At 47.1% G+C, this 14,708-nt stretch overlaps 1 protein-coding gene across 2 annotated transcripts in view; it reads right to left on the bottom strand.

Moving 5' to 3' along the window:
• Positions 1–1,736: 1,736 nt before the first annotated feature.
• LOC137892650 (semaphorin-6B-like) overlaps positions 1,737–14,708 on the bottom strand; it is a 28,352-nt gene continuing 15,380 nt past the window's right edge. For both annotated transcript variants that reach the window (XM_068737942.1, XM_068737943.1), the window contains 12 exons: positions 12,818–12,916; positions 12,636–12,726; positions 12,253–12,372; positions 11,603–11,691; positions 11,294–11,511; positions 11,073–11,204; positions 10,624–10,773; positions 10,352–10,528; positions 8,933–9,073; positions 8,086–8,163; positions 7,087–7,148; positions 1,737–5,731 (listed from right to left, as the gene is read on the bottom strand). In XM_068737942.1, the coding sequence (XP_068594043.1) occupies positions 4,746–5,731; positions 7,087–7,148; positions 8,086–8,163; positions 8,933–9,073; positions 10,352–10,528; positions 10,624–10,773; positions 11,073–11,204; positions 11,294–11,511; positions 11,603–11,691; positions 12,253–12,372; positions 12,636–12,726; positions 12,818–12,916 (2,343 nt within the window). In that variant the 3' untranslated portion in view covers positions 1,737–4,745. The remainder of the gene's footprint in view (positions 5,732–7,086; positions 7,149–8,085; positions 8,164–8,932; positions 9,074–10,351; positions 10,529–10,623; positions 10,774–11,072; positions 11,205–11,293; positions 11,512–11,602; positions 11,692–12,252; positions 12,373–12,635; positions 12,727–12,817; positions 12,917–14,708) is intronic.

Below are 14,708 nucleotides of genomic sequence, written 5' to 3'. Positions count from 1 at the left end.
AAACGGGCCTCCTGGACAGACACCCACATCTACATGCTCAACCTGGCTGTAGCTGACACCGCCCTGGTCCTCTTCCTTCCCTTAAGGATCTATGATGCCTTCTACTGCCTGCCCAAGACGCTCTTGTGCACTTTCCTTATGTTCTTACATTTCATCAACATGTACGCCAGCATCCTGACGACCGCGGCCATCAGTGTGCAGCGCTACCTGGTGATAAGGTTCCCGCTGCAGGCCAGGTCATGGAGGAAGAAGAGGGAGACCGCGTTTGCTGTGTGTTTGCTCTTTTGGGGACTTCTTGGGACGGCATGCGTTATATTCCGAGAGGACAATTACCCAAACAAACTCTGGACCTGTTATGAAAGGTGTAAAAATCTGCCACTTCACCCAGAGTTGATTGTCCTTCTTGTGTTTCTGGGCTACGTCACTCCGCTGTTTGTTGTCGTCTTCTGTTCCAGCTGCATCGTCCGTATTCTGTTAAAGGTGAACGACAGGTCAGAGGAACGGCAACGCACCATTGGCATAGTCACAGCCAACATGGTCGTGTTCATTGTGTGCTACACACCGATCCACGCTGGCTTTGTTGTCAACTACTTCAACACATTACCAGACAACTGGCAAACCGAATACTTACCTGCACATGCGTATTTACTTGTCTCTGAATGGATTGCTTCCACAAACTGCTGTTTTGATTGCATCAGCTATTATTTTCTATTGAAAGGCTTTTATTCATAAGTGCGTGGGAGCACAAGCGCTTTAGACTGCACAACGAAGGCCTGACATAAATGACATTTTAGGGGTTACTTCACTGATCTCACACATCATGAAAAGTAATATTTAGCCTGTATAATGTACCTCTGGAGGGAACATAACGAGTATCTTGGCTTAGGCTTTGACAAATTGGAGGTGTGAGGTTTGAAAGAAGGGCACATTAAAGGGTTTGCACGTCGCGTCTAAAACGCATTGGAAAACGCCAGTCGTGCCACTTTCATCTTTTTACCCAAGGTGCCTGTTACTAACCTGAGTGCTGCAATGATGACGATGATGATGATGAAGTTGCGGTAAATTAGGGTTAAGCCTCACCGACTAAACTGAACAAGTCAAAACAAAGATACAAGCGTGAACAACGGGCGCTTGGGAACGCTGTGGGGATGATCGTGGGGGTTCATGTGTGTGATTTTTTTTGGGATATAAATACCTGTTCCATAACTCGCTCAACCTTTCGCTGACCTTATGCTCCCTGTGTGATGTTCAAAGCGTCGTATCAAAGCAGAGGACGAAGGGCTGTTCTCACCTCTGCACCGGACCTCTCGACGAAACTAGTCGGTGCCTTGCTCCGCAGCACTGTCAGGACGATGGCCGGTCAATGCTCAGTTCAACTCCCAGGGGAGTTCAAGCCTCTCACCCGCTCACAGAGGCACAGCTGAATGAAGGCCAGTGTCCAGCTCCCTCTTGTGGCGAGGAAAGGAAATGAAAGAAGGATGTCCCCCCCCCCCCCCCCCCCCCGCCTCTCTGCTCTGGAGCTTTGGCTGTTGATGACACACTGTATATGTCTAATTGATAGAAAATAAACTGCACTAATGATGTACGCATTACTTTGAGACTGTGAAGCAACAGTACTGCATTTGTAAATGTGTGAATATGCGCGGATACTATATGTAATGACGATGCATTTATTTCTACGAGCGCATTCGGAAACCACACTCGACAACATTAGCAGTCAATTATATAATGCCATTTAATAGCAGTACTCCAAAGGTCGATGGTTATTATAACAGCAGTATCTTAGCAACTGCAACAAAAAAAAAAAAAAAAAAAAAAAAGAACTCAGGCAGGCATCAGTCAAATGAGAAGGCTCAGTTCTGGCTGAGGTCAGGCCTGTGACTCTACTCTAATAACAGGAAACAGCTGAAGTCAGCAGTCAGCCAGAGTCACGTAAATACTGTACATACATCTTATTCACAGCATCGTCATCGAAAACCCCAAGAAGAACTAAAGAAAACCTCACACTTCAAACACAGTCCTGTCTCAGGAGAGCATGAAGGATCCCCCCCCCCCCCCAAAAAAAAAAAAAAAACCAACCTGAAACACTATACCTACAGGTGATTATTTACACTATTCACACATGATACAGAACAGCTCCTTTTCAAAAAATGCAAAACAAACAGAGAGACGTTTTTGTTGTGCTTTTCCTCAGTACTGCACAGTATGATGACTATGAACGGAACCAGAAGGACTACATTCATTCACTCACAATGCTGACGAGCATTATCGAGGTCCTCCTCCAGCGTGGCAGTTGACGGACAGACGATCACTAGACTACAGGAACACGACCAAAGGAGCCCCGGATCGGGACAAGACATGGCACAACATGAGATACACAGAGCTCCCTCACAGCCGTTCAGTCCATTACGAAGGTTTGCTTACGAACTACTTCTACGTCGTTATTATTATTATTATTATCATTATTATTACATATCGTAAATAAACATGGCTAATGTCACGGCATCAGTGAAGGCATTGCAGTATAATCATTAAGGGCATGACAAAAGAGTCTGCATTCATTCTTACATATTTACAGGACACACGAGTGGGACGTGGAAGTAGTTCATGAACAGACCCTCAGCGTTACAGGCGGAGCTGAAACAAATGAGTTCAACAGTACAAGCCGACGTCTGAATAAAAAAATAATGTGTAACATCCAGCATGTAAAAGGTCAAAGGCATACGTGTCACCAGTATTCTGCAATAAGTGAGGCCACTGCTGACTGAAACGGTCTTCATGGCACTTTAACATCAGTTTCTCTCTGTTGTTGTTGTTGTTGTTGTTGTTGTTGTTGTTTTTTTGCTTTAGTAATCAGGCATCAGTAAATCATTCATGGTTTGTGATTTCAATCTTGAAGCGGGTCGATATGAAACGTTCAGATTTTCAGACATTTATAGCTACAATGACATGATAACATGTTTATTTCTGTTCGCAAGCAAGTGCCTGATATCATTTTTTTTTTTTTTTTTTTTTGGAGTTACTGTTTATCTTACATAATCATATTTTAATCTAAATTAAAGTTTACTATGTACAGATAAACCATATATTGCAAACCAGCGTTCATTCGCTCATGACTGACCGGGAGCGAGCGTGAAAATCAAGTCGGTCCGTTTTACTAACAAACTCTCACTATTTCTCCACGGTCGTTTTCATCCAAGTCTCAATTCTTTATCTTTTTTTTTTTTTTTTTTTTTTTTATGAATTCCATCTCCTCGCTAACACGCTCACACCATCTAAACGCCGACCATTTTAGCGGCACGGGACACTTTGACGGGCTGGATATATAGTCCCATTTGCCTGCTGGGAACATTTCCATTACCCCTACTGGCTTTGAGTGAGGCCAAAGGTTTCAATCATCGCCGCTGTAACTGTCACGTTGTTCCGCATCACGTCTGTGGGACCTTGACCCCCCTGTGGGCTTAGGGGAACATTTTGCCCCAATAAAACCGGACTGTGTTCTCTAATTCAGCGTTAATGAATGTGTGTGTGTGGGAGAAACCCCCCCCCCTAAGGTGACAGTGAAGGACAACGTGTTCATATATTACAGTGGATTCACTTCAAATCCTCTAAAAACACTCCCTCTTTCTTCCTTTCTGTCAGTCCAGCGTCGGTGGGCAATCGCCCCAGACGTCCTCGTGAAATAATTGGTAATTCAAGGGTGCGTGGCGCGCGAGGAGGCAAACGAATAGAGCGACGGACGGCTGAGATGCCGTCATTACAGAGAGCATGCGGTTGGCAGAAATAGTGCTGACGTTCCAGTTCCTGCACTCTGCTCTCCGAAGACGTGAGTTATGGTCCCGTATCCCTGTGAGACGGGCTGGAGGCATTTAATGGCGCACACAAGTTTGTGCTTCTCGTACACATGGAATACTAAATACCCTCCGTCACCTGTGCAAAAAAAAACCCCAAACATGTATGCATCTCCTGTATGTGTGAAGCAAAGAGGACAGAGAGAGAAGAAGAAGAAGGATCTTGCGTTTCTTTGTCGTCCATTAAATTTGTGTTCACAGTCAGTTTTGTGTTGTTGTCTGATGAGTCACCTGCAGCTTCTACGACGCTAAGATTTCGCAGTTTCCCTTCAAGTGCGGACCAACAGGTAATATAGCGCAGAACAGATGGGCGGCAGCCTCGTTGACGCTATCCAAGAGGGAACAGGAATCCCGCTTCTACACCAGTGTCTTACTGGCTCTGCAGTCTCAGTTAATCTGCACAGAGAAGGCAGCCTCTAAGCGCCATGTCCAACTTTGTCTCCGTTGTCTCTGCCACCCCCCACCCCTCTCTGCTGTTATCCTTTCTCTTTCCTTTCTTTATTTCCTTCCCCTACAAGCTCCCTCCTCCCTCATCCTGCAGCCGCTGAGTAGCAGGAGAGAGAGAGAGAGAGAGAGGGAGAGAGAGGGAGGCAACTCTGCAATGCAGACACAGCAACAACCTCAGTCCTTCTGACCAATTAGTGTGAGCCAGGATATGAGTGGCAGACCCAGCAGCCAGTCGTAAAGAGAGGCTCATCGTGGGGCGGAAGAGGGGCCTGAAAGACTGACAGAGGAGCTCAGAGGGGCTGAGTGACAAAATAAAGATGTAGGGAGAAGAGACGTGAAGGGAGAGGAGGATGAACAGAATGAGGAGGGAAGAGAGATCTATGTAAATAAAAAAGAAAGAGAGCTCCAGACGTGGAAACACTCCCATCCACTTCATTTCCTCAAGAGTCACTGGCCGGTCTGAGTCCTATCGCCGCAGTTCTTCTTACTCATCAGCTGGCTGAGATCCACCAGCTCGCCCAGCTCCCCTCGCTCCAGGGCCCCTCTCAGCAGAGCCCTGCTCAGCCCCGGGGTGTGTTGCTGGGACGCGTACGGCTGGCCACTGGGAGCGGGCATGGAGGGTGGAGGCATGGGGACGGGGACCATGCCGTGGCTGCTCAGGATGTATCCTTCCGGGGCCGGCCAGCGCAAAGGCAGCGGCTCGCCGTACTCCATGGGGGCGCTGGGGGCCGAAACCACCCTCCGGCGCTCGGGCGAGTCCTGGGGGGTCATGGGGTACACGTATTCTCCTGCAGACTTCCGGAGAGGGGCTCTGGGCGTGCCCTTCACTCCTTTTTCTTGCTTGCTCAGGCAGACGTAGTGCTGGCGCGGCATGTCGTTTCCGCGGCTCTCACCGCTGTGTCTCCCGCCTCCCCCTTGCTGGAAGAGTCTGGTGGTCAGGTAGACGGAGGGCGGGATGCGGCAGGGAGAGCCCAGACCAACAGAGCCTCCCCCCAGGTACGTCTGGCTGGTGTCCCACCCTCCAGAGTTGGAGTCAGACAGTCGTAGGCCTCTGCGTTTCTGCTGGGGCGTGTGCTCCGGGGTTGGCAGGAAACCCGGGTCGAGCTCTCCCGACTTCACCCAGCCGTTGGGCATGACAAACAGGGTTTCCCCGCCCTGAGTGCAGGGGCGCTCCCCGCCGCCCTGCCGCGTCACACTGAGCACGGAGCCGCCCATCCCGCCGCCGTTAGTCAGCAGGCCTCTTTCACGCCGCTGGATAGAGGACTGGGAGGTGTTGCCGTGGCGGCGGTTGGCGGGTTTGTGGGCCATGATCCAGCAGACGGCGAGGCCGGAGAGCGCCGCCCCGATGGTGAACGCGGACACGGCAGACGCCACGAGCAGGTTGAGGGACACCAAGCTCTCCGGTTCAATCAGCAAACTCTGCTGCAGAATTCCTAAAGATTGAGACACACAATTACAAAGATGACATTTAGTTGAGCGGTACGATGGACATCCTCTCTCAATGTCTGTCCACGGGGCGCAGCTCTAAATGATCGTCGCTACAGCGCTATTCTGCTACTTCTACTGAGTGTTTCTCCCCTCACAAGATGTATTCATTAAGAAATCAATAACCGCAATAACACTCATAGTTGGTGAACATGGGGTTCAGCGTTTTACAATGATTGTCTTCAAAAGGAGCTTCGCTCCAGTCTGGCCTTGGGGCTCCGCGGGCTCCAGGTTCAGAGAGGCCTGCACTTGTCATCAGCACAGCTCAGACCACAGCAGCTGACGCTCCTTTCCTCCTCCTCTCTCCTCTCCACCTCACACTTTCCGTCCCGCAGCCCGGTCAGTGAGTCTCTCCTCGCAGCACACTATTACCTCAGTGTTTCCACCCGGCTCTAATCGCTCCCATCTGCAGACACAGCAGCGCACGCCTTGTCCCTGGCTCGGCACATTCACCGCTCGGATTAGAGGCTCGTCAGGTCTGCGGCCGTCACTGACTTCTACTGCTATCGGTTTCTAAGTGCAGGTAAAGCATTATCAGTTTAAAACAAATGAGTTTGAGGAAGGCTTGGAATGTGCTATGTGCCTTTTTGGGATCTACCCACGTGGATTTCACGACTTTGAAACAGGCCGAACTGTTCTGGATGATTCCGCTTTTTTTTTTGTTCTCCACTAAATTTCAGAGCAAGGTTCAAAGAGGCTCTCTCTGGCACCGCTGCAGCGAGTTTTGAGCCTTGCAACAGAGGTGACATCAGTTATTTCATGCTAAGCTTTTTTTCCCAGCTTGCTCACCGGTCAACCTCGGTCAACCCTCTCTCTCTCTCTCTCAGATGCTCAGCTTTGAGAGGAACAAAAGCCTGGTGACCAGGAGGATGTCGCAGCTCCCGTGCTCGCAGTCTAGTGGTATCGCCCACGAGCAAGTCACGCCTCTCACATCGTCCCTAATCAAACCGTCTCACACTGGGAGCGTTTTTGACCTGTAGGCAGCGAGGGCTGAAACCAAAATCCCAGTTCGACTTCCACCTGATTCAGCTCTGGAAAAAAAAAAGACACCGAAACACTCCGTTGCTAATATAATGGTCGAGTGGATCTTACTGAGCCGGGGGATGGAAATCCCATTATACCTCTAATTAAATTAAAATGTGCTCAATTACAGAAATTGTCAAAAATATTCTCTCTCACGGAAGTACAGGATCAGAATGTTCAATGACAAGCAGACGGGTGTAATGAGGGATCCAGCCACTAGGCGGCGTCTGCCCTCAATCAATCAGCCCGAAAACATAAATGTCATAGTGCTGCAACCTACCGTCACAGTCTCCTAGATGGGAGGTGGTGTTTCCATATTCCACATCTTGTTGGAAAGGCAGCCTGCAAGACACGGAGACCGGAATATTTCTCTTCATATGCAAACACCATCCAGTAGGAAACGGGTCATTATTACAGTGCCCTTAATTCAACATATACAGCTACGCTGTGTAATCTCTCACGACCCGAATGTTTACAGTCTAACAGGAGTGAAACACATGCTGTTGAAAATGACTCATGCATGAAAACTGCACATTAACGGGGACATTTGTTGATCGCTATCGATCAAATCGATAAGGCACGTATTGATGTGTCATCCGGTGTAATGGGATACACTATTGACTTTCTCCTTTTTTGCCATCGTCCCTCAGGGAGGTCAGAGGTCAAGGGTCAGCCTCAGGGAGTACGGATTGCGATACTGCTCGCAGTGTTTGACTTTGACACCAATAGTCCTTCATATTGTTTATGGGAACATGAATTTATAAAGGGTAATGACGGTAATCATTTTTTTAACTATTATGTATTGATAAAGGTTGGTCTTTAACACTGTAAATCACGAGGAATCAAATACTATACACATTTCTTTCCTTATTTATTGATCGATTTCTTCTTTATTCTATTTGCCCCCAGTTGAGCAACAGGTATCGTTGTCCACCAGTTGTCTGTTATTTCTGTCCATAATTCTCCTTGAGGGAACATTGTGGAATAGACAGTCACGGGTGCTTGAACGCTGTCATCGTTTAGCATTTATTCTCTTTACATTACGTGATAAAAGTCCATATTCAACGCCGGCTTACCTGCCAGACCTTTTCATGAACAAAATACAGGAATGTTGTAACGTTGCCAATAAAACTCTGCACATATAATAACTTGTCCTGAGTCTGCAGGCAGCAGGTCTGCTGCAGAGGAGAGAAACTGTTCACAGGCTGGTGTGTACGTGTGTGTGTGTGTGTGTGTGTGTGTGTGTGTGTGTGTGTGTGTGTGTGTGTGTTGTTCTCACCGTGTGCCTGGTCTCAGGAAGGAGCAGGTGCTGCCTCTGGTCCAGCCACAGTATGGGTCCCTGGAGGCTAGACAACTCCTACACACCAGTGGAAACACAAAGTTTAGAGAATACTGAGTACTGACCTGATTTTTTCACAGCAGCCATTTTTAGCATTCTTAGCAGGAAACTCTCCCTGGGAAATTTAGAGAAAATCAAACCTGGGAACAAGTGTTACAGCTATTTGCAGGGAGTTAGCTTCCTCATTGTCTATCTGGCTAACAGGTAACTAGTTAGGTATAACCCTAAAATGTGAAAAACGATATGTTGTTTCAAACGTTACATGTGGATCACCGGTCAAATGATGAATCCTCGGCTGGTATTCATCGCCACAGTCACACGTACCGTATCAAGTTGCTACACAGTTTCCTGTATTCGACTGTTCTATATGACCGCTGTGGGAATCAGGGTTCACAGTGAGGGGTTCTACTTCAAGAGATCTCCCCCATATGTGCAGTAAGAAACGAACGCCTTCTTGGCAATACTATTAAATCATCTGTTTTATTACAAACCGACATCAAGACGGTGTTGAAGCCTCCCGTGTCGAGTTAAATATTATATCCCAGGGATAAAAAAAAAAAAAATCTCCCAAAATAAACACGCATACAATCTATCCCTTGCTTATTGAAACATCAGCAGAATTGCTTTAAATGTATTACGGACAACTGCACTAATAACGAGAGAGAGCTCAGTGACCACACTTACCTCGGCTAATGGCCGTGGCTACATTTAAAGTAACCGAATTATCATACACAAGAAAACATTGAGAGACGAGTACTCTCCAAGCAGGCGACAGTGTGTCACTTACTTCATGCAGCGTGAGTGCAGGTGGCAGCGAGATGTGGGCACTCGCACCAGACAGGAGGGGAAGGCCAGCAGCAGAGAGTGACTGGTCCGGTCCAACGACAGAGACAAGAGCTGACGAGCCTGAGGAGAGTCCTCGCCACACCTGCGAGACAGCAAGACGCAGACGAGTGAAGACTGGAAACAGTGCAGAGGGCAATGTAACGCTCTTTGGCCTCGAGTCAAGTTGTGACGGGGGGGGGGGGGGGGGGGTCAAAGGCCTCATCTGTTGGTGCCTCGAGTCGGACAGACTCGTGACCTAACCCTCATACAAAGGGTCACAACATGGGCGCTGTTTTATCGAGGCCTGCTCAGATACAGCACAGAGCCACAGCTGTGGGCTATGAAGACAGAAGCTCTCTTTTTGTGTAAGCTGACAGTGGATGAAGCCAAAGTCCTGATTTTTTTTTTTTCAGGCCAGTTCCTTCACAGTAATACGCGAGACATTAACCAAATCTATGTTAGAATGTTTTTTTTCTGCTGCTACAAAAGGTTGGAAAACATGCAAAACACGAATAGTTTGTAGATGTTATGATACATTCACCACACAGAGCTGTTGTTATCAGCTGTTTACTTGATAAATCAATAAGTCGGTTGGCAAGAAACTATTTAAATTATGTTTTCAAACCATTAATCAAGCTCAAACTCCACATATTCTCAGTTCTAGCCTCTCAAAAGTTCACGTTTTATGCTTTTCTTTGCATCTTTGCATTTGTAGTACTTTTGACATTTTTTATTATGAATATTTCTTTAATTAACTGAATGGATAATTGTCCCATTAATCAATAAGAAAAAAAATTTGTAAGTCGCAACCAGGCAGCAACCTCCTGATCTGAAAAGTGAAGCCAACGCGTTAGTGCCTTAAACCTGTATTCTTTTTAATGGCCACCAGGGGGCGACTCCTCTGGTTGTATAGAAGTCTAGTCTAAAATGACTCTACTTCTCTCTTGATTTATTCCCTCAGTAAACATTGTAAACATGAGTTTATGGTCTCTTTATGAATCTCTAGTTTCAAGTCTTCTTCAATACAGCATGACGTTCATTTAGTACATTATGCTCCATTTAGAGTCAAACAGACCATAAAGCAGGGGATGATTTAGGGGCGGGGCTACCCAGTGATTGACAGGTCTCTACCACGGCGTCAGTGTTTTTGTCTTAGGACTGTAACCCTTTCACAGTGTGTTTTCAGCTCATAAAAAAATAATCGTAACATTTGGTCGCCTGAACATTTTTTATGTATTTTTTTTATATATTTATGTGAACTGTTGCTGCTGCTCTCAAGTTCTCAAATAGAAGCAGGCAGCATGAGACCGTATCTACCTGCAACAACATGTTTCAATAAGTTAATGAAGATCAAGGACACAATGTCCTGACTCCTACTCACTTCTCTGGGTTGAATCCTTCCACCTCCTCCAGAAACACGCTGCCGTGGGAGACAGAATCTCCGCTGGAAACCATTAGAAACTTCAGGATGGTTCCTCGGGTAGAGCCCAGGAACAAGACGGTGCGGTTCTTATGGGGACCGGCTTCAGTGTCCACCACCATGGACGTCAGCTGGTACCTACACGCATCAATAGTGAAACCCCGTTCGATCAATAAAATGCCATAAAAAGTTCTGCATGGGCGCCAATCAAACAACTGAGTCGGCATGCGTACCGTCCCATAGTCTTGACCACCCAAGGTCTGTGCCCCAGGAGCGGAACGGTCTCGTCCATCAGTGGGTGGGTCTTCACGAAGTTCAGCACTTCATCCGGCAGCGTGGTGGAGGAGCTAAATCTGGATCCCTGCACTGCACATCCTCCTGGTCTGCAGACAGAGACAGAGACAGAGACAGTGAGAGTTGAGGAATAGACAGATAGGAAGAGGAGAGAGAGAGTGATAGAAGTCCAGAGAGAGCAAGAAGAAAAGAGCCAGAGGAGTTCTTTTTGCGGCCGCTCGAGGCTGTGTTAGAAGATTTGCTGAATAGCAGGGAAGTTGCTGCGTGATCGACAGTTGGAGCTTATAGCAGGGGAGCAACTAGACTATATATGTAGACAGATGCTCAGTAAAGCAGCACTGCAGCATTTTGCCCGAGAACGGCTCACATACGCTTTGCATAACAATACCTCGGTTTGGGCACCGCTTCGTCCGGCACAGGCGTCCAAATGGACTCGGGGGACTTCTGCTCTTTAAACCGGCCCTCAAAGACGTGAGCGAGCTGCTGCATGTCGAACACACACACCGCAGAGCCGGGGATGCTGCCGACGGAAGAGCAAAAATAAGACGAGCAACGAGAAGGATAGCGCTCGCGCTCGTTGGTGCGTGCGCATCGCTCGCATCTCTGTACCTGTTTGGCGGCGTGGAGAAGAGGCCCAGGATGACGTCTCGCCCCTGCATGTGGATGATGTTGCTCGTGGCGTGCAAGAGGTTGAAGTAAAAGTGCGAATCTCCCGGCACGGAGCAGTTGAGCCGGGCCTTCAGAAATGTGGTCCACTGTTTCTCGAGGACCCGCTGAGAGCCACCCAGGTCTGCTTTGCACACACGAGCTACACGAGACACCATCACCTGGAGAGAAAAAAAACAAGCGCAGTTCAGTGAGATGGAGGGAGGATGGAAAAAAATAAACAAGGAGAGAGGAGGAGGAGAAAGAAAGCACCTTCTCTAGATGATGAAACTCCATGGCCATCTCTCTGAAGAAGAAATATATATGAGGCCCCCACTCCATGGAGCTCACAAAGTAGGGCTCTGAGAAACAATATTAGAAAGACACAGTTAGACAAACACACACACACACACACACACACACACACACGGTGCCGAGGGCCAAATGTAACGCTCCGCAGTCCGTGACACGGAGCTGTAATAATGGTCACGTCTACATGGGCCGCTACTGTCCACGGGCCTCGCTCATCAAATACTCATGTCCTGTTGAATTTATCATCTCGGACAAAAGACGATACACATTATTTTATCATTTATTCATCCGGCACTGTTCCAGCTTTTGACCTCAACTTTTGTTTTTCTCTCCATGAAAAACGAACTCAACCGTTCAATCCACGGCTTGTTAAAACCGTGAATCTGTAAGAGTCAAACTAACCTAAATACATCACTCTGTCCGAGCGTGTTTCACTTATAAAATGAACATTTTATGTTTGGTTTCATTGAATGTAGCTTTCTATTTGGCGCCATGAAAAGACAGCCGAACCAATTTTCAGTTTTTGGTAAATTATTGTAGATAATGGTGACGGTTTGTGATATTTGTTTCTAGCATTTGAATTGAAGGTGTCTGACTGTTTCTAGAAGTACCTCTGAACCATTTGGAGTCGTGTTTGACTGTGCGAAGGGCGGGGCTGTCGCCGAGACTACGATAGATCACCGCGTCGATGGCCAGGAAGTCCGTCACAGTACCGGTGAAGAGACTTCCATCTGTGAGCGAAGAGAGAGAAGCACAGAGGGAGGCGGGGAGGAGGAAAGGAGGAGATTAAGAAGAAGAAGAAGAAGAAGAAGGGGAACATACAGATTGGAGAGATAGCACAAGGTCAGGAAGATTAAAACCAAACAAGCAACGCAGCGAGAGGTCTGACTATAAATCATTTGTAAAGGTAAACACAAGGGCACAGACGCTTCAGTGTCTGGAGTCTGATGTCTGCTAGACGCCCTGAATTCTTCACCCTTTAGCGATAGTATACCTGCAAATAGAGCCACATTGGCATGTCGTGGATCATATGGGCACCGTGCCATCCCACTGACGGGCTCTCCCACCATTTCTAGAGTGTCTTTCTGCAAAAAAGAAAAAAGAAATACATGTATAGATGAACAAACTGGCAAGCACACAGAGAGCGGCCCGGCTGACGGATAGATGGTTACTGACGGTGTAGTTGGCACAGAGCGGGTTGAAGGCGTTTGTTCCACACACAAACAGGCCACCGTGCTGGCCGAGCAAAACCTTGATGAAATTACGGCACTCTCCCTACGGAGAAAAAAAAAAGCACAAAGGAAACGGTTAAAGAAGGGGAGAAAATCACAAGGTGCAGGGCAACGGTTCTGGACCAAAGCTAAACGCAAAAACTACCAGTCAGAGCGAGACGGCTGGAAAAGTGCAGTGTGAACCTATCCTTAACGCCCACGACCGCGCTCCGTCTGGAGGAACAACGGGATAGGGACTCTAAAAGCTGTCTTTGAAGCGGAGGTTGCCGATTGAGCTGCTGCTACTGAATCTGAAACTTGATGACACCGGTCAGCTAGCTCCTCGGCCCCCTGTGTGATCCAACGACAGTGTCTGGTGACAAAAGAATCGATTGGAACTTGAATAAACCTGTTCATCAGTAGCTCAATTGGTATTTAATGATGCTAGCAAGTGTTACTGGCTTACAGTTGTGTGACTATTGGAGGATGTTTGGTAGCTAAGTACTGAGAGTGAGGCAGAAAGCAGCCTCGCTCTGCATACCAGCACTTATAAAATGCACTAATGACCGCATCAACGCTGCTTATGCCTCCTGGAGTCTCGGCTGTATGAATTAAACAAAATTACATATAAAGTGTTAATCAGTGAGCATTACAGGTGCTAATTGGCAGATTTTGAAAGCTTTGAAAAGAGCCAGGCTAAACGTGAGCCGTTTTCCCCTGTTACCAGCCTGTGTGCTAAGCTAAGCTAAGCTAAGCTAACCGGCCGCTGGCGCCAACGCCTGTGCTTTTCCTGCTGCAATCTCAGGACCCACACCTATCGGTCTCATAACGGCCTCTGGGGGCAAGCGGCTTAATTTGGATATTGCTGGGGTTCCGGTGTAGCCAGCGTATATACTGTATATCCGGGCCAAGACTTCACTTTTTGATAATTGCTCATTGTTTACAGTCCGATTAGCAACTTGAGATGCAAGACTGGAGTTGGAGTTTGAGAGACGACGCGTGCGACCCACTCTTTTTTCACAAGTAGCCAGTTTACAAGCTGTTTTTTTAAAAACATTAAAAAGCTAGATCATCGTCAGACGACAGTCGGTGGATTAAGAGATTTAATTTTCGGCCTCTTTTTCTCTCTACACAGACTGTTTAACTGCATTCAACCAAAACCTCAATAGAGATTATTCCCACTATGGAAAATGTCTACACAAGTCACTCTCATAGCATCACAAAAGAACGTTTTTGACCGTATATTTTCAGGAGGAAAATTCCACATTTGAAACAACTGTTTTGCTAGCTCAGTCCGGTTTCAACTAAACTCACACCAACTAACAACAATCGGCCTCTCCAGTTCAAACACAGAGGAATACTAGAAGTTTATGAGCATGCATAACTCAAGAGCATTTGGCAAACTAATAAAATAAAGTGCAAATATACCTGTTTCCATTTTTTAATAAGGTTAGCTTCTGGCTCTTGCACTTTACTGTACAGACATGACCCAGAGAGCGGTGTCAATCTTCTCATCTATCTGAGATGAACGAGTGAATTTTCCAAAACTGTTCCCTTTACAAAGTTTTGGTGATGGTGAGTAATGGATGCATTCCACACGGCTGTTTCAGTTCAGTATTGCTGCCATCGTTAATGCAATGGCAAACACATTTCTAAGTGTCTGCTGTGAAAGATGTCTACATCTGGACCGGACCGTCGTGACTTTACATGCACACTTACCTAATAGATGCTATAAGACAGGAAAAGCATTATGTCTGTTCTATATGTCAGATGATTCACAGCGGCATCGTTTGCCCTGCGCCTTCTAATTTGATCCCTTCATGTGAGCTTCAACCTTCTGTCTTTTGTCTTCCTCC

This window comes from Cebidichthys violaceus, unplaced genomic scaffold (assembly GCF_023349555.1).
Source record: "Cebidichthys violaceus isolate CVI_PGR_0920_01 unplaced genomic scaffold, fCebVio1.0.p SCAF_8, whole genome shotgun sequence".
Classification (NCBI taxonomy): domain Eukaryota; kingdom Metazoa; phylum Chordata; class Actinopteri; order Perciformes; family Stichaeidae; genus Cebidichthys; species Cebidichthys violaceus.
The sequence above is the reverse complement of the archived record's forward strand: the minus strand, read 5'-3'. Positions and strand labels throughout refer to the sequence as shown.